The sequence below is a fragment of the Taurulus bubalis genome (assembly GCF_910589615.1).
Source record: "Taurulus bubalis genome assembly, chromosome: 16".
Taxonomy (NCBI): Eukaryota; Metazoa; Chordata; class Actinopteri; order Perciformes; family Cottidae; genus Taurulus; species Taurulus bubalis.
Window position 1 is genome coordinate 18,766,448 of NC_136604.1, and position 23,669 is coordinate 18,790,116.

At 42.4% G+C, this 23,669-nt stretch overlaps 2 protein-coding genes across 2 annotated transcripts; one reads left to right on the plus strand and one right to left on the minus strand.

Moving 5' to 3' along the window:
• Positions 1–2,104: 2,104 nt before the first annotated feature.
• Positions 2,105–14,446, minus strand: LOC306748833 (SH3 domain-binding protein 5-like). Its single transcript, XM_079232058.1, has 9 exons — positions 13,994–14,446; positions 13,487–13,549; positions 10,851–10,979; positions 7,015–7,179; positions 6,736–6,866; positions 6,433–6,475; positions 5,000–5,216; positions 4,490–4,894; positions 2,105–3,410 (listed from the first exon to the last, which is right to left on the minus strand). Exons 1-9 carry the CDS (start codon positions 14,147–14,149, stop codon positions 3,247–3,249), a joined length of 1,473 nt encoding a protein of 490 aa, XP_079088184.1. The 5' UTR covers positions 14,150–14,446; the 3' UTR covers positions 2,105–3,246.
• Positions 14,447–16,274: 1,828 nt separating this feature from the next.
• mturn (maturin, neural progenitor differentiation regulator homolog (Xenopus)) lies at positions 16,275–23,640 on the plus strand. Its single transcript, XM_079232105.1, has 3 exons — positions 16,275–16,606; positions 20,906–21,028; positions 22,040–23,640. Exons 1-3 carry the CDS (start codon positions 16,448–16,450, stop codon positions 22,145–22,147), a joined length of 390 nt encoding a protein of 129 aa, XP_079088231.1. The 5' UTR covers positions 16,275–16,447; the 3' UTR covers positions 22,148–23,640.
• Positions 23,641–23,669: the final 29 nt, after the last annotated feature.

Consider the following 23,669-nt stretch of genomic DNA (forward strand, 5'->3'; position numbering starts at 1 on the left):
TTACCTCATGACAGTTTCTCCAGATGAGCTGCAGTCACTGGTGTTGAAGTTGATTATGTTGGACCCTTTGCAGTTAAGCAAGGACGTATAGTGAAGAAGACTGGTGTTCTCTTTTAAATGTTCATCAGCGAGAGCATTCACTGATCCTGAGAAAGCACTAGAAGTACTAACCCCTTAACTTCTGCTTCATTAGGTACATTTTGTATTTCCAACAGGGAACAAGTCTAATAGCTGTTCGACTTGTTATGGAAACGATGGATTGAGGAATACTTGGCTCTGCTTCAGGTGTGCCAGTGTGTCATAAGTGGTGAAGTTGCCGGAGCAACTTGATAATAAAGATACGGTGCTCATGACTCGTTGATGACTCATGGCTTATCGTAAGGATTGTGCAAACTATCTCTGACGGATACGTCAGGTGTGAATCAAGACCAAGTCTGGGACGAGCCTGGGTTTGAATATTTCCACTTGACTGTATTCACACACCCCAATTCATGATTTTGTAACTGGTTCCATTTACACGTTTTGTGGAAGAAGAATAAATGGTCAAACACATCTTTTGAGGTGGAACTGATCAACTTTTACGGGTCGCCATGTAAAATAAAGCAGTTGCAAGTTGAAAGTTCAAGTGACACTAAAAACCAAAGGAATGGAGCTGTAAAATAAACATTGCATCATCGGCTGCTACTGTACTTCTCCAAAGCCTTGAAATGAAAGAGCAAATGGTGGAATCAACTTAATGGATTGAATGCTTATTTGGAAGCTAACAAACGAAAGAACAGTCTTTTCAGATACTGAGGTATCTCTTTATAGTTGATGCAAGTGAGTGCGGTGCCCCAAAAAAAGCAATTCAGAAACTGCTCTCAATCCACGCAGCCCCCAGCAAACAGGATGCATGGTCACCTCAACGCTGTTGTATATGAATAGAAATTACCGACCATATCAGCAAGAACCAAAAACTAGCCGTCACAGCAGATGACAGTACTGGAAACCAATCTTATATGCAGACATTTGAAAAAGGCATCATATTTGGAAAAGGCATTGAACTGGACAGCCGTGAAAGCTGACGATGGGAAAGCGCTTGTGTCCTTAAGAGGTGACAGTAATGCTGTGCAGGATTTACAGTGTCTGGTTGAACTTGGTATTCCCTCTAATTTCAGGTCAATTGCATCACAAATTCCTTTCAAGCTGCGGGAAAACCCACAGATTAAAACGCCACACGGTTAATCTTCTAAAAATGAATGGTCAGTGTTTTGGATATTTAATCAAATGTGCCACGACTGCAAAAAAGCCTGACATGTCAAAGGTGAAAGGAGTCACCCATAAAGTATGGAAACCAGGAACTTGAAATGAAAGGAGCCTCGCTCAGCGATTCCCTTGTTTAGCACGGAGATAAATCATCGAGCTCTGAGCCGTGGGTTTAGACTCCTTTGGCCCAAGAGAGGTGAAAAGAGGCTGAGCACATGTTAAACGGTGGGGAGTGATCTTCACTTGGATTTTTTAAGTTCCTTGTGATTTTTGACAGGTCTGGTAGTCCTGTTTCCGTGTTTTTATTTCTGTTGGGTTTCGGTGAATGTTGGTTGAGCTTAGAGGGGAGACTGTTGTTTATTTTTGTATCGTCATTTATATTGTTTATCAAAAACTTGAATGTTATTTCCTGCATCTCCTTGACTCTTGATTATTTTGGGCCTATTTTGGGGTCCTAACAATATACAATATAAATACAATATAACAATATAATGAATACGGTGTACATTTTGTGACTAATCAGTTTCAGACTTTTAATAAATATCAGATTTTGTTTTCAAAGATATAGGCTTTCTAATTCTTGGTACTGCAGTAATTCTGATTCAGAAACATTGGTCAGTGTCTGCTGACAGGTCTTGCTGCTGGGCAAATCTGTTAATTGAACATTGAGGAATAATTTAACATTTTGGGACACATGTTTATTCGCTGGACTCTCTTTGCTGAACAAATGTTTAATTTGATAACTGTTGTCATTACACTTTACACCTTAATGACAACTGAGCCAACATATTTTGGTTTTTAATTAATAAATGAAAATGTTTAACTTGCAATCAGAGTGCCTCCGATTCAAAATCAGGCCGACAGTCTGTCTTTATCTGTCTAACGTCATATCTTTAATACCACATAATAATAATAAGTTTAAAAGTATAATTCTGCCTATTTCAAAAGAGGCTTTGATGACCAGTATTTAGATTTACAACCTTTAACCTTTTTTTAACCTTTTTTTGCGAACAAACATAGTTGAGAACTGATATCAAAATAATCTGTTAAGTAGCATATTTATTGCTTATTTTGTTAAACAATAACAATAGTAACCACAGACCACTGTTCATATACAAGAATACAGGAGTATAAATATAGAATATCTGTCCTACAGGTAGTATTTGAGCATTTCCCAAAAACACAACAGACGCACACTCAAATGTGCTCAATCGCCACCTCCTCAGATGATGATCTGCACTCAACATTCACTCACTCACTCATTCACAAATCCAAACGGACGACCGCTTGTGTTCAGTCCCGTCTGAAGAGAGTCTCTTGTGTTTAGAGCTCGGACGATTACTCCCCCAAAACAGTCTCTGCCTCCTACATTTCAACTTCACATTTCGGAGCTAGAAGCGGAGCTCACTAATGATCCAACATTCAACATCTTTGTCTGGTCCCATTTGGATCCTCGTGTGCAGATGCAGATCCAAGAAGAGGCTCACTGTTGACATCTCTTGGCGGTGCCACTGCCAGCTGTAGCATATTTACGTCAATACATGTTTTTTTACATTAATTTTGACACATTACTTCAAAGCTGTAGACGGGTTACACCATTTTTGAGAAGTTTGAAGGCTTCTACAAAACGTAAAAGGAAAGATATTTTTCCATAATGCTGTACAACGCTAATTATTTCACGGCACGAAATAGACGGAGCACGTGAAATCCAAAACACCCACTTTGCAACAGCAAGAAATGAGATTTATGAGGAATGCAGTCTTTTGAATAATGCTAGCACTAATGGTACCAATACAGGCGAATCCTCCTGTCCCTGCTCTTATTTTACACAACAGGTTTACAACTTACTTAAATGATGTACTGATGTTCAAATACACTACTTATAGCACCGTCTAATATGACACCATTGGAGGTTAAGACAATACGGAGACACAACGTCAGGTTGGCTTGAGCTTGGTTTGTGCAGGTCCTCATCCTGCTCTGCTCCAAGTCTTTATGAGTTTATGAGACACTGTTGAGTAGCAGAGTGGTAGTGGCTGAGCTGGGAGCGGATATTTCGGGGTTAATGACATCTCCGGAGTCCTCTTCTTGCTTTTGAGCGACAGTCAAGGTTAGCTTGTTCAAACCGGCTGCTAGCGCCGTCTCCGCTCCCTCTGCTCGGTCACCTGCGACGCACAGAAAGAGGACACGCAGTGAGTAAATGTGCAACGTGAAAGTGAACCAATGACACACCAGTTTCTTTGCTGACGGACACTGAACTTTACTGCAAAGCCAACATATCCTTAATGCCGTCCGCCTCTAGCGTGGTGAACAGGATTCTGTTTTCTGCACAATAAAAAATGTTTCTCAGTGAAATTGGGAGTAGACCTTTACTTTTTCATCTTCCCAAGGGACAGAATAAATAGAATAATTTAGAATAGTTGGAGTGCACAATATTGGTTGACATAAATATAATATGGAAAATACCATATTGGACACATATTTTATTGCTAATGCTTTAAGCAAATATACTGTGTAAGTTATTTAATTTTATCATAGAAGTCTCACATGGTCTTACGTACTAAAACTTCGACCATGATTATTTTTTTTACTTTTTACTGAATAATTTATCAACTTCTAAATCTAATTTTCAATAAAGATACTCAAACCCACTTATAATGCCAGACATGTAGCATTGATAACTGATATGAACAATATTTATGAACAAGACATTTCACTGCATTTGACATTGAAAAAGTGCTTTCTTTTCCACGGTGAGACCAGAATATTGATATCAATCATGTTTGTGTTACTTGGAGTTGGACCTGGTTAGTCCAGCATTGCACAAGTTCGTGAAATCGAGGGGAAAACTGCTAGCCTGGCTCTTCTCAAAGTATAAAAAATGCATCTACCAAGATCTGTAAGTAATTAGTATTAATTAGTGAGCTTCAGATGTGCTGGTAGGCATATTTCTGAATGTTTAGCAAAGCCAGGCTAGTGGTTTCCCCTCAGTCTTCATGCTAAGCTAGCTATGCTAACCATACCATTACTCCAGCTTTGTCCTTAACACACTTGGAACATGAAATTGGTATGATATATGTAATGATCTTCTAGTCGAACACTCAGAAAGAAAAAGCTTATCAAAAAACTAAAGGTTGAAAAGCTTTTAAAGCTACAAAAATAGAAAACAATTTTAACACAGGATGGATGAAGCATCACATCAGAGGTCAACACACATGTACACACTGATGTGATAAACACACACCTCTCTCCTGGTCGCAGTCCGGAGAAGAAGCTCCGCTGCACTGGCTGCGAGGGCCCAGGAGAGGCGAGGCATGCCGAGAACCCCACCCTGAGTCTGGGTCATGAGGGCTGCAGGGGCTCGCTAACTCCTGCCCACCCGGACCGGAGGAAGAGAGGATGGAGGGCGAGGAGGAGAGGCACGAGCAGGGGGTGTAGAGCGAGGAGGAGAAAGAGGAGGAGGAAGAGGAGGGAGGGGGCTCAGGGCAGGGCATGTCCGCGGGGGTGGAGGCAGAGGTGGAAGGTTGGGAGGAGGAGGAGGAGGATGAAGAGGAGGGCACGGCTCGGGGGGAGGAGGTGGAGTGAGTGTCGGTCTCCTCCTCTGAGCTGCTACTGTGACTGCCCTCTTCATCGATTGATACGGACACCACTGAAACACACACACGGATGCACATTAAACATGCAGACACACGGATGCAACAACACAACTAACTAAATGGGGACGAATGGGGAGGACGCGTGGAGTCGTACTCACTCGACAGACCGTCTGACTCCATCGTGAAGCCGGCGATGTCCTCGTCGGGCCCGCCTCCCTCCGCGCCGACGCCCTGTTCCCTGGCACCCATGGCGAGGGAGCGGCGCTGGGCGTGGATCTCCTCGGAGATGCTCTCTAGGTTGCGTAATGCTGTGCGGTAGTCGGCTTTAGCGACCACGAGTTTGGCCTGACGCTCATCCACAAGACGCTTGAGTTGCTAAGAGGATTTAAACAGATTGTTTTTATTTTAGTAAACACACCGTCTTGGTCAAACTGTTTACATATGAACATATGCACTATACTTGCACTACTCTGCTGTCTTTAATGTATTTTTTATACTTGTATTTAATATGTATGTGCAATGAGAGCTATGTGAAACCGAAGGCAAATTCCATGTATGTGTAAACGCACACGGCCAATAAAGCTGATTCTGATTCTGATATTTACATTTTGATACAGTGGCCCCTAGTTTAGTGAGCTTTATATGTATACAGTCTTTATATAGTGCTTTCCTTAAGTGAACACGACTAAGAGTCTGCAGTCATACGGCCCTGTGAGGCGGGACGATGCTACTTCTGAGCTAAATGCAGCTTCTGTGTCAAGTGGGTTTCTCCACTGCCCTTCAGGACACTTGTGGCAGGTCCTGAGTCTATTGACCTCAATGGGAGAACTGAACCTGAACTGAACCTGAATACAGAATATGACTTGATTCTTTTGCTCCATAGTCAAGATCTATATCAAAATATATTTCTGCAAATATAACACTTCCCAACATAGTGGAGGAGACGAACACGTCATGACAACGTCTAGTAAAAAGACAGGAAGTGTATATTTTTCCCCACAGACTCATCCAGCTCCGCTGTCACAAGGACAGATGCAGGAGATCATTCCTGCTCACTGCTATAAGACGATATAATAAATCACCTCTGGCCAAATCAATCACTCAACTATAACACTGTTACATTGTTTGTTTGGTTATATCTATGCACCATTGTTTTGTTAAACAATTTCATTCAATTGTTTTGTATGTATTGTGCATTTAATATTGCTTTACTTGTATGTGTAAATGCTGCTCTAACAAAACAATTTCCCCTTGCAGGATTAATAATTAAGTATCTATCTATCTCTACCATTTCAAAAATATTGGCGGAGCTTGTAATGCTTTATCTTAGTTTTAGAGCATCTTTTATAATGTTTAAGATGTTCACCTTCTCAGTTTAGCATGTCAGCATGCTAACAGTTGCTCACTAAGCCATCATTAGTTTTAATGGTATTTGGTTGTAAACCAAAGTATTTGACATATTAAAACTTTGAACAATGATGCTGCTTGATGGAAAGTTATTACAAATGTTATCAATAATGTATAAACTCCAGTGCTTGGAACTGTTTTTGCTCAAACTTTAAATTGTTGAAAAGCACGATAACATACATACCTCAAGCTGTAGATAATACTTGGCTTTCAGTTCAAAATACGGCCTACAGGGGGAGAAAAAAAAGAAGGAAAAACTGAGAGAGAGGCAGAAACTGTGCCAGCTGTCACTGGAGGAATAACACTCGTCTGTGAGCAGTCACATTCCTTGGCTCTTACAAATGGAACACACCCCGACTCTGCACAACCAACAAATGAAACATCTGGACTGCATCAGATGACATCAAATTAGCGCTGCTTTCTCACACGGAGCGAGGCCCAAGCAGGGGGGAAAAGAGACATTCAGAGCCGAGACAAAGGCACAGACCTGGATTTGTTGATGGTGCGTTTGAGTTTCTTCTCCAACTGCCTCATGTGGCCGATACAGGAGTTGTAGTTGGCTGCTGTTTTCTTGTGTTCGGCCTCGCTGCGCGTTCTCTCCTGCTCGGCCTCCATGACCTGAAACAACCGAGAGGCGTTTATTCAAACGAAAGCGAGAACATTTCAGTGTTATCATAGTTTCACTTTCACCAGCTTCAGTCTGGACATCAACCCTCGCGCACAGACTTTTTCAGTTTGTTTCAGCCGTCTTGCATCGTGTTCATACCCTCTTTGTGGCATGGTTGAGCATTTCCTGCCAGGCGGAGTCAAACTGGCGGCTGTCCTCCTCCAGCAGCCTCTCCTCGGCCAGGGCGATGGTCTCCTTGGCCGCCCGCAGGATCTCAACCGCCCGCTGGAACTCCTGAGTGGCCTTTTGGGCTTCAACCTGGGCCTTGAGATCAAAGAGAGGGATCGGTTATAGCCCTAATGACATCATGTGTGAAGGCAGTTAGTAGCCACAGGTTCCTGCCTAAAAATAGCATTTTGACATTCATTTGACACTAATTTCTACCAGGCTTTGTTCTCACGTAGTAGGAGTGCTGCTTTCTGTGTGTCTTATGACCTATATTTCCCCTAGAAGAACCACGGTTGATTCATTATGACAGCCATAGAGATCGCACACAGACACACACGCACAGAAAGACAACCCTGCCTTCATCCAATGGACAAACAGGAGCTTTGTCCCTAAGAAAATCTGTCACACTCTTAGTGGGCTTTTCCTGCCCACAGTCCAAGTCAATGGGAGGATTCATCCCATCATGCTGGATATATTTGGAGCCACTCTCTCCACTCAGACTGACTAAAGGTCAATGTGTTGGCCGAATACTAAGCAGTTACAGAAGAAAGAAAAGATGAGGAATGATGAAGAAAACTGAGCGATTTGTACATTTAATTAGGATTATCTTGGTATAACAAAACTCTGCACCTTAACTTTAACTTTCTGGTGAAAGTATTATATTGAAGGCATGAAAATAAACCAACAATACCAATTTTTTTCACATCTTGCAGATCTTCCGTTTAAGAAGGTGAAATGGTTTAAAGTAGACAAGTACTGCAGACATCTGTGAGCTGCTCTACTCTTGGCTATCATTTTACATGCATCTGAGAGATTATGCAACAGTGTCCCACTGTTACGCTTCCTCGGGTCCTTTAAATGCTTTATAGGGTTAGTGAACATTTTGTACAGAGCAACAGTTTAATGGGACACATTTCCCTTCAAGCTGAAGGGAAATCAGTTATTGTGCGTGTTGTTCACACCCTGTAAATCCACTTTTCTGTTTTAACTGATTTGACTGGATAATACAATGTCCACAACGTTCTATCCTTGAGCATTTTGAATGGATTATTGTTTGCTATTGTTGCAGCTGAATGGCCATTTGTAACTATGAAAATAAGCCATCTATCAATGTTAAAACTGTATATTTCTACAGTTTTAAACATGGATTGTTTCAAATCCAGATGTATTTTCTCAAAAGCAAAAGATGACGGGAAAGAAAACTTGACCCAAGCTGCAACGAAATAGTCCAAACAAATAGTTATCAGTTAAATTATTTCCTCTATACCTTAAATTGCTAATCGGTGCTTTATTTTCGAAACAGTTTCGTAATTATATGCCTATACTTGGTGTGCATTAAACAACAGAAATGTTAGGAATTTGACACATTATACTGTATCAAATATATAATATGAGTGTATCAGTTTGAGCTATGTCCACCTCTGGGCTCTGCACACATCACCAAACTACAGTTGTGAAAACACCATAAAACGGTAAAATTGTGTGACGTAAAAGCGAAATATTGTGCTTAAACATGCTAAAATGGCCATAGAGTTAAGGGGAAGTGCATTATGAGCGACACATTTCACATCAAACGGCTTTATCAACTCCCAAAAGTTTAGTTCTCTCAGCTGTCACACTGTTTCTCACGGCCTTCCCTGGCTTTCTGCTACATTAACCTGTGACATGACCCCCTGATTCTGTCGGCCATGTTTAAGATAAAGGCTCCAACAGTGACGTAAACAAGCGCCGATCTGCGCCGCCTCGCGCAAAATGTAGAAATCCAAACGCGGGCATCTTTTGTGTCGCTGTTGTTGCGATATCTTGAATGATTGGGTAACATTTCACGGTTTGACAAGGTCCCTTCGAGAAGGTGAGGGAGGAGAAGGGAGTGGGAAGATAGCAGTTGCCCTTTGCGCGTTATCTGTTGGTTTGACTGACCCGTCCTCTTTGTTCCCCCATCATGACCCATTTCCCAGGCTCGGAGAAGAGAGGGGGTGCGGGGAAAACAGAAGGGCGATGATGGATATTTGATGAGGAGATACCAAGAGCAGGGGGTAGAGAAGCAACTGAGGCTTTAACACCATCCATCAATGGCTTTTGTCAAGTTGGAGATAAAAAAAAAGTCACCCAGAAGTGAGCGTCCTTCACGGGACTTCCTGGACAGAGCAGCAGCACGCTTCCTTTCTCATGCCGGGTTGCTGTTCACTCATCGTGATGCATGTTACTCACAGAGGCAGTGACTCTGAGTCTCTGTGAGTAACATGCATTAAAGGTGGAGGACACAATCTTCCGTTATCTTTGTGGCGCAGAAGCCGGCTGAGCGCGGTGACGGCTTGCAAATGGCAAGCATTGTTGATGAAGTTGATGTCACAGAGCCCACAATATCTGACGATGGCTTTGTTCTGCAATACCGTGACACGCTGTCCGCCTCGCAAATACACGACATGGCCGTGCACGTGATGTTTTTAGTCACATGTCGGACACTAGCATCCTGTCGGACGCCTTTGTCTTGAAATTGAACACAATTACTACTATTATTATTTTCTGGAGGTGAGAGATGGAGGGTGAGGACGTGGAGAGAGGGGTACAGGAGACAGGCAGGCAGACAGGCAGACAGGCAGACAGGCAGGCAGACAGGCAGACAGGCAGGCAGACAGGCAGACAGGCAGACAGTGGTGCTGAAGACAATGCTGGTAAAAAAGGACAAAAGATGGGACGGCAGAGGCAAATTCCTATACACAGCACCCCAGTTTGGTGGAATGTAGGAGTATAAACATGGGGGGGTTGGGGGCTGAGACTGTGTGTGTGTGTGTGTGTGTGTGTGTGCGTTCTGGTGAGGTCAGTGAGGCTAAGTGTATGAATCCCTTTCAAAAGTAGGTCATGTATTAAATATGAAATATTCATCCATAAATCATGACCAGCCAATTCGCCAGTTTAACCTGAGGGATTCATGGGCTTTGCTCTGCTTAATCCCCCTAGTCATATAGACACACATGCACACGCACACGCACATGCACACGCACGCAAGGACACACAAAGCCAAGGAAGGCTTTGGATCTTTTCACTTGAAAGCAGGTCCCATCAAAATGCAAAACCTCCCAGTAATCCCAGACTCTCACGCGTAACTGAAAGGCAGGTAGTTTGTCATATAGCAACAGAGACACACACACACACACACACACACACACACACACACACACACACACACACACACACACACACACACACACACACACACACAATCTATTTCAGTTTGAGAGCTCAGCGATGACACAAATGCCGGCCTTCTGATTAATGACTCAGAAGCTTCTTCCTTTTTGGCTGAGAAGAGGGGTGCGCTTGACTCTTAATTTCTGGTGCTGCCCAATCAGATCGCAGCCTCCAGCGGCCGGAGCGCTTCAACAGTGAAGGACACGAGCGAGCGCAGGGGGAACAGCACACTCAACACCTGCTTTCATCTACCTGCAACGCAGATTATGACAAAAATAGCAAGACTAGCAGTTTCAGTGCAGCTCAATTCCTCTTCCACACTGTGTGTGTGTGTGTGTGTGTGTGTGTGTGTGTGTGACACTAGCTTAGGACACAGAGGTGCGACTGTGTTTAAAAATAGGCATCACATGGCTGTGCTCCCTTTAAGTAGATATAAGCTGAGCTCCTTAAACTTCTCATCGGTAATCCTCTTAAGCCTGCCCTCACACTCACTGTCTGCTGACCTCAGTTACTCCAGCTGTGTGTGTGGTTGTCTGTGTCTCTGTGTGTGTGTGCATGTGTGTGTCTGTGTCTACCTGTTTTGCTATTTTGCGGGCCTCCCAGTACGGTTTGGAGTCGTCCACAGCTCGTCCGATCCTCTTCACCTGCTCGTCCAGCTTCATCGTTGCCTCTACCAGCACCGCGCGAAACCGCTGACGGCAGTCCTACACACACACACACACACACACACACACACACACACACACACACACACACACACAATTAATATTTTTCCTATAGAATGTATTGTTTATTGATCTCTTTATTTATTCACCCCTCATTGTGTGGTCAATGATAACTGTAAAAACCGATGCTGAAATTAATGGTATTTTTTTTTAAACATTATCAGTTTTATGCAACTTTCATGGGAAATAAGTTCACTACAGTTAAGAAAGTGGCTGTGACAATATAGAACCCAAATATGAGGTGATTGTTTACAAAATGTCAACAATGTTTCTAAACACTTCATAAATTCATCTGAAGAAATGCTATCAACATTCTTCATATTTGAACAATTTCAGTGGATATTCTTATTTTGGTAGCCCTTTATAATAACTACACACTATTTAGCATTAGTAAAGCATGAGTAAACACTTAATAATTGGTTTGCAATATATATATGTCTTAATTTACAAATGGGGAATCCATCATTTATAAAGTATGAAAACCCAATCATGAAACCCATAATAGTCAAGCTTATTAATCACGAATAAAACATTTATAACTGTGTTTATGAGTTGCATAATAATGAGTTACTAATCAGTGTTCATGTTGGAATAATGCGTTATAAATGATGAATTAAGTGTTTCCTCATGCTTTACTAATGCTAAATAGTGTGTATTATAAAATTGTGCCGCTGAAAATCCTCACACGTCATACGCTATTCTCAAACTCCACAATTCAGTACTGTGCTCAGAAACTTGTCACATTTTCAACAATGATTTTATAGCGTGTGTAAGTCTTTAATGTTTAAAGTCGGCTCGCCCTGCGGCGTGTGCTGTCCTGCTGGCCTTGATCAATTTAGCCTGGCGCCTCCAAAAGCAGCTCCTCTAATTCAAGTCACCACTAACCCATGAAGCCGGACACACGCGCCTGCAGTGAGATACAGTGCAGCCGTGTCTCACTCTGGGTTGGTGAGCGTACATTCTTCGGTGGTTAAATCATCTTGTGAGAACTGTTATTGCGAAATTGGCAACATCTGTCTGTGTGTGTTTGTGTGTGTGTGTGTGTGCATTTCTTTGGCGTAAAGCCTCAGGTGGCACGGGGACAGTAGGCCTGTTATTCATGGGAGACGTCTGTCATCCTCTAATCCACATGGCAGGGTGACTGAGTGTGCGTCTACATGTGTTGCAATTCACGAGGAGGAGAGTTTTAAAGGCAGCGGCGCAGAATATAAGAGACGGGGAAAAAAGACGGGAAAAGGGAGAGGGCGTCGCAGGAAGCGCACTTCCTGTGACATGGTTACGTTTCCTGACTTCCTGTTCCTGCAATGAGATGTTGACGCAGCATGCAGGCTGGGAAGCATGTTCTGTAAGCTATTGGTCACGTATGTGTGTATATTGTAGGGGATGTAACTCACTCGTCATGCCAGAGGTTTGTTTACCTCATGGATTTAACCTCCGTGCCTCAGCTTTCCCTGAATCCTCTGAATCTACTGTACTCGGTCCTTAATCAACTCCAGACTCTGCAGGGAAGCAGCCTGCAGCCGGCCCACATTCTTCAGCTCCCCGACTTTCATTTTGCCTCGCCATGAATCGCCTTCTGTCTTTTTTGTTTGCTTGCTTGTGTGTGTTTTTATATCGGTGACACAACTGTGACTTCAAAAATATTTCCAGTTCCCCCCCCCTTAAAAAAAGGCAAACAGCCATTAAAGCCTTCACATCAGATGGGTAAACATGAGCTGGAACAATAAGAAGTATCCAGAATTTTGCTGAAAAACTAAATATAACAATGGTACCAACATTGAGACGTGTGTATATAAATCTCTCCCTTTGTCTGCTGTTACATGTATTTCTGCAGCTTCCTTGTGGCATTGGGAAGTGAGTGAAGGTTTAATGAGAAACAGAAGAGGCCTACTCTGAGGAAAAGAAAAACATGGCCTGCCTCTGGAATGTTTTGACTTTAGCTGAACAGCAACCTTTCTAGTAAGCGATTAAAACCAAGCGAGCGCTGTAAGAAAACTAAAAAAGCACTTCTCCCATCCATCTTTCTGGCTTCCTTGTGTAGCAAGAAACAGAAAAATGTTAAATATGTTTTTAAAGGGCACAAGGAAAGCACTTGGGATTGGGATTGCTCCATAATGTGCCTTTAAAATATTATATTTAACATTCCGATCCCAGCTACGCCTCTGGTTGTATGCTATTAAGGAGGAGTGACGGCCGCTGCTTCAGTTTTTCCACATTTTCCCTCAGAAGCAGCTTCCCACATTTATAAAATGTCCATCTTCACGAGACTTTCCGTGGAAACCGTTTCTATGTGATGACCTCGCTGCCGGACAGATTCCTGAATTTCTCTCTTGTTTAGAGTGAGATTTTGAGTGTGACAGTGAGACTTAATGGCTCCTCGAGACGGGTGTTTTAGCTCAGCCATGACTGGGAGTGTTTACCCCAGCATGGACACACACACACACACACACACACACACACACTGATGATCATGACAGTCGCCTTACCTCCAGCTCGCTCTCCCAGCGGTTGATGTCATCTGTGGACTGGTTCAACTTCTCCAGTTCTCCCTGTTTACAGAAAACATGGCGGTCATGGAAAGTGAGTGTTTGTGCGTTAAAGGCACAAATACATGAATTTCTATTTATTTAAGATTCCACTAAATATTATGCACAGTTGACACATTCAGTAAATAATAACTTAAGTTGCGTGAAACACTAGTTGTTGCGTTAATATAAAGTAGTATTTCACATTGACCTGGCTTTAAGTATGTATATGTGTGTGTACATGTTTGTGTGTATGTATGTATGTATGTATGTATGTATGTATGTATGTATGTATGTATGTATGTATGTATGTGTGTGTGTATATATACTTAAAACACTATAATATATATGCACTGAATGTGAGGTTGACACAATATTCCACACTGACTTTCACCGGGCTTCATATTTCTGTCTTAATGTCACTTTCACTTGGTGGCCACATCTGGATTTAATTTTTAAAACCCCCACCTGGATTCTTGGATCCACTTCTCCCTCCTCTTCTTCTTCTTCTTCTTCTTCTTCTTCTTCTTCTTCTTCTTCTTCTTCTTCTTCTTCTTCTTCTTCTTCCTCATCGGCACACTGCGAGTCCTCCACACAATTATTCCCATTTTGTAAAGGATCCATTTTCAGGATATCTGATGTTTTTTTTCTTTTTGGGGTGAAAGAAAATGTGGTTCTTCACTGCAAACAAAAGCGCGACCCCGTGGTGCTGGACAGCAGGCAGAGGCGTCCGTCCTCTCTAACCTCTACTCACAGTCCGCTGCATGCTTCAGGCTTCTGCTTTTTGAAAGGTTTCAGTGCTTTTAGAGGAGGAGAGGAGTCTGCTGTCTGCAGACCGAGGAGAGGAGTCTGCTGTCTGCAGACCGAGGAGCGCGTCTGGCCGCTGGGAGATCCGACGCACGCACTGTGGAGGAGAGCACAGCCTCGGGGATCAGCAGAACAACTGTGGAGAAGAAAGTCATAAAGTCACTATAATGATCCACGCGACTACTTCTGGTGAACACTTTCAAAATAAAAGACTATTAAGCGTAGCAGCACTTTTATATCAAAAAGTGGGCAGACTGTAGTTATTAATGTGTAATATGATGATGCCATGGCAAACAACCCTTTTCAAGATGATGTTGGAGATATCTAAAGTTATTGTTGTATATAGATTATGGTCATTGCCAGAGTATCCTCAGGTATATCCAAACACAATTTTGGACTTTGATTCATCATGACGCTTTATTTTTGTATTTATTTTATTTTGTCACTAGTCTCTGCATCTTAGTGTTTGTTTGTTTTGACTGTTTTAGCTTATTTTCATGTTCCCACATTTATTTTCTTCCATTTGTTGAATTACTTAAGATAAGATAAAATAAGATATTCCTTTATTAATCAAGCAGTGGGGAAATTGCAGGATTACAGCAGCAGACAGGTAAAGTGCACACAAGAGACAGTCAAATACAAATAAAAAAGTAATATAAATATAAGTAAACAGTAAAACAGTAATAGAACAGTGAAATAATCCAAATACTTTATACTTTATATATTTTATTTTATTTGCCGTGTACTAGTACTAAAACAACTAATATTTAGATAATGGTTTCCAAGTTGAATGTACTTGATTACAATTATATGACACGTTTTTTTCCACCCCAAATCATCCACATTCCACCCAAATTACGCTTTTATTTTGGCAGGACACACGCCTCACATGTTCCGGTCTTGTTGAAGCTTCTGGAGGAGAACTTGACTCCGCGCCAGTGGGATGGTGCGCTGGTTTCACGCGCCCTCTGGTGGCGGGGACCCCTGAGCAGGGCGGGTCAGCCTGGAGGCATTCCTGTAAACACTGTCATGTCTAATTAAACCACTGGTTTCCAGTATCATCAGTGGGAGGTCATTAAAGGTTGTTTTAGAGCTCAGGTCAAGTGATACTTCTATAAATAATTTAGAATGAAAGTTTATGTATTTGGAAAAGGAAAACTTTAAAGCTGTAACTCCTGGTTTAATTAGTTATGTATTGCTGTTAATTAAGTGACAAGGTTTTTGGACAGCAATATTATTGATTACTATATATATATATATATATATATATATATATATATATATATATATATATATATATATATATATATATATATATATATTATCTGAACAGGAGAGTGTATTGCAGACCATGGAAAAGTTTGACAAAACATATACAAACAAAAACATTCTTAGCATAAGGTCTAAGGTCAACCACTAGACATTTTCAATTTTTTCAATTTGGGATTTGGGGGGAAATAGTCTATCAGTGAAACTATATTAATCTAAACTTTATTAATGTTTTTAAACCGATACGGTAGTATCTGTATTTCGTTCTCATCTATTAGTTAATGATAACGCGAGTGTTCTTCACACACACACACACACACACACACACACACACACACACACACACACAGCAGTGCATACATGTCTGCATAATATTCCTATGATTCTTCTGGATATGCATAATGTCAAATCCCCGGGACAAACGTTAGAACAGCGCCACAGTGCGCGCCGGTGGCAGCGGGCCTATAGGCTGCAGCGCCGCAGATATGGACGGCTGCCCGGCTCCCCTTGTTCGTCATCGCGTTTTTTCTCTCCCAGCGTCCTCCTGCGTATGCATGCATGCGACCGACGGGCTGATTTCATAACGTGGGGAGTAAGAGAGGAATGGGGCTTTGAGGGAGCGGATGAGCAACCAGACCCCGGGTCGGTTCTATGCACCAACACTGTCATCTCTATTCCCGGGCCGTGCAGACGGTTGCGCCAGAGGAGATGCGGTAGTGGAGGCTGCTGATGCTGCTGTCCGATCAGCTGTTTTTTTGTGTCTTGAGCATCATCGCCGGCGACGGCCAGAGAGACCGAGACCAAGCTCCGGAGCCAGGGACACCGCGGACCGGATAACAGGAGAGGATGGAGTTCAAGCTTCTGGTGGAGGCGGCGGAGAAGTGGTGCTCCGGGAACCCGTTCGACCTCATCTTCGCCGAGGAGGACGACGAGAGGCGGCTCGACTTTTACGCAGAGCCCGGCGTCTCCTTCTACGTTCTGTGTCCCGGCGGCACCGACAGTTTCGTAAGTAGAGCTTCTTGCGGGGGGCCTTTTGAGGCTCTCTCGCGCTTGCGTGTGCGCGCGCGCGCGTGTGCGTGTGTGTGTTTGTGTAGGTGTGTCGAGGGTAGGCTGGAGGTGGGGTTGTCCTTCTTGGTCCCGGCTCATAGACGTCGGGGAGGAGGGCCTTTTGGGTGGAGTGGAGGGATGATGTCATTTCAGTTTGGGTGCCCACCCCACCCACCAGCCTCCCACCCTTCTCTGTCGATGGTGTTTTTTTTTCCCTCCATCATAATCAACTGCGATAACCCGCTGAACCACAGCAACATCAAGCCGGCCAGGTTATAAAAACACGAGGCCTGTGGATTTCAAAATAAAAGCTCTGCAGAACATTATGTTGCATTAGGGACAGAAAGAAGGCCGCTTATGTTCTAATGAAGAACTTGATGTTGGGAAAGAAGAAATAAGTGACAATTGCTGCTTTTCTCTTCCAATTTAATTTGCATTATATTCTTTTAGGCCTCCTACTGTCAAAAAGCTCAAACTTAGTTTTTTTACATCAGACTGTAGTGAGTAGATAATTCTCTCCAAGGTGAATACACGACGGATCTATTTGTTTAGAGAAGTTCAGTTCTGAAAACATAGAGTAAATAATTACCAAGGGACACATTTCCAGATATTTATTTTTGAAGGAATTATTGACAGGTCTCTGCTGTGATACATAATCCAAATCATTAGTGAAACCTTGTAAAAGAAATGTTTGCCGAGACAAAATAAAGTTAACAAATGTAAATGTTTTAAGTTTATTTAATGTGTTTCCCCTTAAAACAGCCACATAGCGAAATCAGAGTCGGCCTTAAAGAAACGCCATGTGAGTCTTTCTGTCCATTAATTATTGAACATGAACTCATTGAATTGTTAAAGTCCCCAAAACACAGAAAATCAATTCGGAGGATATGAGCTCAGTGAAGGGCTGGGCGAGGTGTGGAAAATAAAAGATCACAATATTTCAAACAAAAATACGTGATATTGTGATGATATCGTGGGCTGGTTGAACCAGCTTTAAAAAAAACATCTACAATGAGATTTTGTATAAATAATTATCAGTAATGTGGATGTAATGATTGTTGTATACTGAAGCCTTAAAACCAGGAAAAGACAACACTTGTGCCAAACAACATCAAACAGAATATCTAATCTCATATTACAATATCGATGATGTCTTCGCTGGCAGCTGCACCGGCTGTATCCTATTCCAGCGTGGTGCAGTGGTGTGAGCCCTGGAGCTCCTGAGAACAGACCCGCCCTGCTGCCTCCTCCTGCAGTCACAGGGAGCAGGAGGAGGCGACCCCGGAGCCGAGGCGTCTGCTCAGCCGGTCACACATTACGTCACACCGACCGTGCCGTGGAGAGAGAGAGAGAGAGAGAGAGAGAGGGAGAGAGAGAGACCACAGCAGAGGGTTAGATAACACCTATAGGTGCATCATGTGTTTAGTTGTCTCACCACCAGCTTCATTCTTCACCTCCCATCCTTCTTGTCTCACTTTATCTCCTTCAATCTAATGCATGCTGCTGCTGCAACCAGTACTGACACACACACACACACACACACACACACACACACACACACACACACACACACACACACACACACACACACACACCCGCCACAGTGCTCTGTCCAGAATAACTCTGTCTCTCTGTTGGACCCTTGAGACTTAGATTCTCTTCCTCCATCAATACTTCTATCAGCAGGTCGTCTCTCTCTCTCTCTCTCTCTCTCTCTCTCTCTCTCTCTCTCTCTCTCTCCCTCTCTCTCTCTCTCTCTCCGCTGGAGGGCGCTGTGAGGAGGAGCACAGCTGCACGTTGCTGTTTGCAGCTCTGTGATTCCCCTCAGGGGGACTTTTGGTGGTTGTCAGTCTTCCAGGTCGGTGATGCAGTACAGCAGCTGAACAACAGCAGCGGTCAGGTTCTGGTTCTCTTTGTGGCTTTCAAAGATGGAGGTTTTGCCGACGCAGCAGAGGCACACACACACACACACACACACACACACACACACACACCCTCACGTGAGAGTCCATCCATCAGTGTCAAGCTGGAACAACCGCCCCATGAGCCGCGAGAGCCGGAGGGCTCCATATAATCCCCGTCTGCGACCCAGTGAATACAATACTGATCCACGTTGAGTCACGTGACGCCTGAAACTCTCTCATGAAGGTGTTGGTACATTGTAGGTGATTGGGGATGATTAATGGATGGACTAATGCATTGTAATACATTCATACATTAGGAATGGCTTTCATTACGTGATTATGTTCAAGGGTTTTATTAAAACATTAATCAAAATAATAATTTAGTCGTCCATTATCCTCATGTTTGGCATGAACCCCTGACTCTTCACCTTAATTGAAATGTTACATCTATTCAAAGGTGTAAATTAAGGGATGGTTTATAAGGTTAGAATCTGTGCATATGTTACATTTAATTAACATTTTTGAATGATTCATTTACCCCAAATGAATGGTATGAAATACTGTTCAGAATATAACTCCTGAAATCTTGAACTGGAATTCCATTAATCCCAAATGATTTCTTAAAATAATCAACTCAAACATCACACTCAAAGTTTTTTAGTTAAACTAACCCAGACGTTAACGGCAAAGCCACATTTAGATCACCTGCTTTTGTTTCACACCTGCTGCTTTTTTCCTCCTCGTCACCTCACTTGGCACCTAACTGCATTAATACATTATCTGTAACGGTTCAGCCCTTTGACTCCAATTAAGCAACACTAAAAGTAAGTGAGGCGGTATATTGCTCCAACAGCCGTTATCACAAGCAGATGTGTTTTATATGCAGCTTTTAAAAGGGGGAAACTTGGTTGATTTATTCACAAATTATGTAGAAAGCAATAAATTAATCCACTTTTAAGCAACATGTTCTCAGACAGAGAGGTGGGTTATCACCTTAGAGGAAAATGTATGAAAACACGCAGAAGAGCTTCATTAAATCCAGTTGTGGGGTGAATGAATGGAATGGGTTGGATGAGGAAATCAAGCAAAGTAAAAAGACAATTGAGTTGAGGAAAATGTATGAACATGTGTTTTTAAGGAGGATGAGTCCTTGTCTCTTTTGGGACTGTGACACTTGTTTTTGTATTGTTGTGCAATATGATTAGTTCATTATTTAAATTAAAGACATGTGTTTCTCCTTTTCAAACATATCACATGTATTTATTTTGTTTATTTCGCTCTCTGTATATTTCTATTATTTTATTATAATTATATTATTCTTGTTTTTTCTTCCCTATTATATATCACATGTTATAAAAAAGATCGATCTAATCTCATTTAATCTGTCTGGAAATCTAATATCTGAGGAGGAAATACGATTCATTGTTGCGTAATGCAGTTTTATTGGCCATCAGCAGCATTTCTGACGTAAGTCCTCAGCAGCTCCGCCCTCAGACGAGACCGGCTTTGTGATCAGAAAGGAAGAGATATCTTTACTAGAAGTGTAGCAAAAGATCAGTGTGTTTTACAGCACATGTGTGAGTGGATGTTCATCTAATGGGCGTAACAAAGGAGGCTTACACTCTACAAAGAGGCGCACAAAGAGAGGCCTGAAACACAAAGTGGGTTGTCTCACACTTGCAGGTGGAACTGCATCAGTATATGACACCAACATTCTCCCGTAACTAATATTGTGTAAAAATGAATTAATTATTAGCCATTGGTTTGGGGGCATTTAGCACCGGATTCAGAGTGAACAGGCAATGATGCATGAAGAAATATCTGTATGTAGATCCATATTTAGTATGTAGATAACAGATTATGTAGCAGTCTGGTTTTAAGAATGTATTTCTTATCCTTTTTTGTGATTTATTCAGAAACTATTATTATAATTTTCCTACACTTTGAGAGGGTACACATTGAGAACCTTGACGTATGTTACTGTAAAGAATCCCCACTGTTTGTAGTTTTCTCCTTTGTGCTGCAAGTAAAGTGAAAAATATCTCTTTATCTAGTTTAATTGCTTTCTTCTAGTTGTGTTGCCCCTGACCCAGCTTTACATATTGGTTACTTCCTGCAATGCTTCCCTACATTCAGCCCCATGAAGCATCGCTGGTGGAGGAAGCGTCACATGGCAATAGTTTATTTTGAATAAAAAAGTACACTCTTTCCCTTCATGCACAAGCTGAATCCATGTATTTCTTTCAGTGACGTTCGGTCAATTTGCACACAACTTGGTTTGACTCGTTAATGTTTTCGCCATGACATGTTTGGGATGAAGCCGACTTTCCTCATGTGTTGTTTTTGTCTGCAGCACGTGTGGAGCGAGAGTGAGGACTGCCTTCCCTTCCTGCAGCTGGCCCAGGACTACATCTCCTCCTGCGGGAAGAAGACCCTGCTGGAGGTGCTGGAGAAGGTCTTCACATCCTTCAGGCCTGTAAGGGAACACACTGTTTTTTATTTTTCACACACTGCGGCCAAACCGCAGCCCGGTGACCCCGGCTCACAGTTTTTTGGGTCGGTTACAACCCTGATACATTCTGTTCTCTCCGGTTTGAACAAAACATGTCAAACTCCACCCAGAGTTATGACATTTGAATGGTGCCTTGCTTATTGGAAACTGTTACAAAACAAAAGCAGGATATAGAACTTGATTCGAGGCAGGTTATCTTTTATGAATTCTGAGAATATTTTTGCTAGTACTTTTATTTTCATGGAACCACAGATTTAAGAGCTGATTTGCTTGACACTTTCTCTCACAAGCTTTTTTTTTGGTAAATAGGAATAAGAATGAAAACCACAATAATTAAATATCTTTAAAAAGATATATACTATGTGGTACTTGGTGCACTGTGTAATATCACTATGAAATTGTGTACCTTGTTTTTCTTTTACCCTAAAAATTCCATGAAATCAGGCATGGGCATCTTAAAATAATAATTTACGAAGAAATGAATGGATTGTCAAATGTAATTTATATTAATGTATTATAAGAAAGCCAATATGCACATTTTCCAAAAGGTCGGATTACCCCTTTAAGATCTTTCATGTGTTTTCAGGGGTAAAGAAAGGATTAGTTAAGGGTATTTTAAGGGAGTGGTATTAAAAATGAAGTAAAAATACAAAAGTCTAATCATCAAATTATACTCCACACTGTGGGGCAAATACATATTTAATATATTAGTTGACTGTATTTTGTATTGATATTAAGAATCTGCCAAGTATCTCGTAACTAAAGTTCTAGCGGAGCGAAAAGTATAAATATTCCACTACTGGATGTGCAGTATGTTGAGGAGAATAGAGTTTAATCATGAATACAAGGCTGTAGATCATGTTCTACCTGCTACTGAATGTTTCGCCGATAAACAAGGCATCATTAAAGTGAATGAACTTGTGTTTTAAACACACACACGTCTTCATGTTACAACCTTCTCCTTCTCCCCGTTAGCTGCTGGGTCTGCCCGACATCGAGGACGACAGCTTCGAGCATTACCACGCTGACATGGAGGGGGAACCGGGGCCGGACCACCAGCAGATGGGGGTCAGCCAGCAGTGATTCGCTGCCCAAGACGAGGCCTGCGGCTGTGTGGGAGAGCGGCTAACCGACCCAAACACTTAACAACACACACATACTTATACGGCCGACTCGCTAACAATGCACCACCATGTTCTTGAATGTCTCAGTGGCTTTGCTTCCCAAAGAGTGCTCTCTGTTGCACTGTGTTGACCCCAACCCCGCCCCTCCTCCCGCCAACCACACACACACACACACACACACACACACACACACACACGGACACACACACATTGGGGCTACGTGAGCCGTACCATGTACAATGCAACTATCGTAATCATTCACCATCTGGTTAGTTAAAGTTCTCCACAGCACAGCAATATTAGATCAGCCTCAGCTGGCTTTGTTATGCGGAAAAAACAGTCAGATGTTTCTGCAGTGCACACACACACACACACACACACACACACACACACACACACACACACACACACACACACACACACACACACCCCGTGGCTTTGGAGATGAATGTGACAGATAACCTACTTTCTCTGCCTGTCAGTTGACACAGAGAACTAGTTTAAAGACAAACGGGTTGAAAACTGACAGTTTGTGGCCGCGTGAGGCAACTGGAGGGTTGCAGATAAAAGAGAGGGAAGGAAGGAAGGAAGGAGGGAGAAGCGGCGTAAAGTTTTCCACTTCACGGCGGGAGCTGAGGGATGTATAGCCGTGACGTAGATTCAGATAGGGGAAGCGCTCAAGCTATCCAGTTTCAAAACACACGGCTAAAATAGTCTAGTCTAGGTTATAATCAAAAGCGGTTTACGCCTCGTGTGGAAGTCAAAGTGTGCAGCTTTACGGTAGCATGAATCATTTCTTGAGTTGTGTTTCTTAATGTTTCTAAGGCAGTGCACCTCAAAAAGTTAAGCGTCACTAAATGAGGTCGTTTTTAATCAATGTTACTATCATATGACAGTCACAACAAAGGCCCATGCTGCAGCTTAAGCTCTTTCCGTTTTGGGTGTCTCACTGTCACATGACACCTTAGTTCTTCTGTCCCGTGGTCTTCCTGGTTGTTTGCAGTTTTTCCTCTTTTCTCAGCACAATCTGATGAGATACCTTCCTAAATCTAGAAATCTTTCGCGTGTGATGTTTTGAATTTACCGGCGCCTTTTCGAGGGGTCCTCTTTACCATAACCATAAATATTAATATTAAATACACACCCAAATCCCTGAGTGGTATCACAGAGGAAGGGAAGATATTTACTGACGGACGCCCTTTCTTTCGCCTGCCCTGTTATCGCTAATCTCACAGTGTGTTGTTGTATGTCACATCCAGTGCACTGCAATGCTTCAGGCCTTCAGACCCCCGACCCACGAGCAAGACTGTTTCAGAGGTTTATCTTTAGCCTGTTTACTTTGGCTTGTAAATGTGTGTCTTTTTATTGCCTATTTGAATGTTTCTAATGCAGTGTATCTTCTGTTTGTCCTCCGATGTGTGTTAAATTGTTCAATAAACCGTGTGAGCAGCGTTCCTCGTGCGTTTTATTTCTTCTTCTTC

Coding starts and splice junctions, on each gene's coding strand:
- mturn (XM_079232105.1), top strand. CDS start 16,448: ATGGAGTTCAAGCTTCTGGTGGAGGCGGCGGAGAAGTGGTGCTCCGGG. Junction 16,607..20,905: donor CCGGCGGCACCGACAGTTTC/GTAAGTAGAGCT, acceptor TTTTGTCTGCAG/CACGTGTGGAGCGAGAGTGA. Junction 21,029..22,039: donor TCTTCACATCCTTCAGGCCT/GTAAGGGAACAC, acceptor TCTCCCCGTTAG/CTGCTGGGTCTGCCCGACAT.
- LOC306748833 (XM_079232058.1), bottom strand. CDS start 14,149: ATGGATCCTTTACAAAATGGGAATAATTGTGTGGAGGACTCGCAGTGT. Junction 7,180..10,850: donor CCCGCAAAATAGCAAAACAG/GTAGACACAGAC, acceptor TTTGATCTCAAG/GCCCAGGTTGAAGCCCAAAA. Junction 6,476..6,735: donor CGCACCATCAACAAATCCAG/GTCTGTGCCTTT, acceptor CTCCCCCTGTAG/GCCGTATTTTGAACTGAAAG.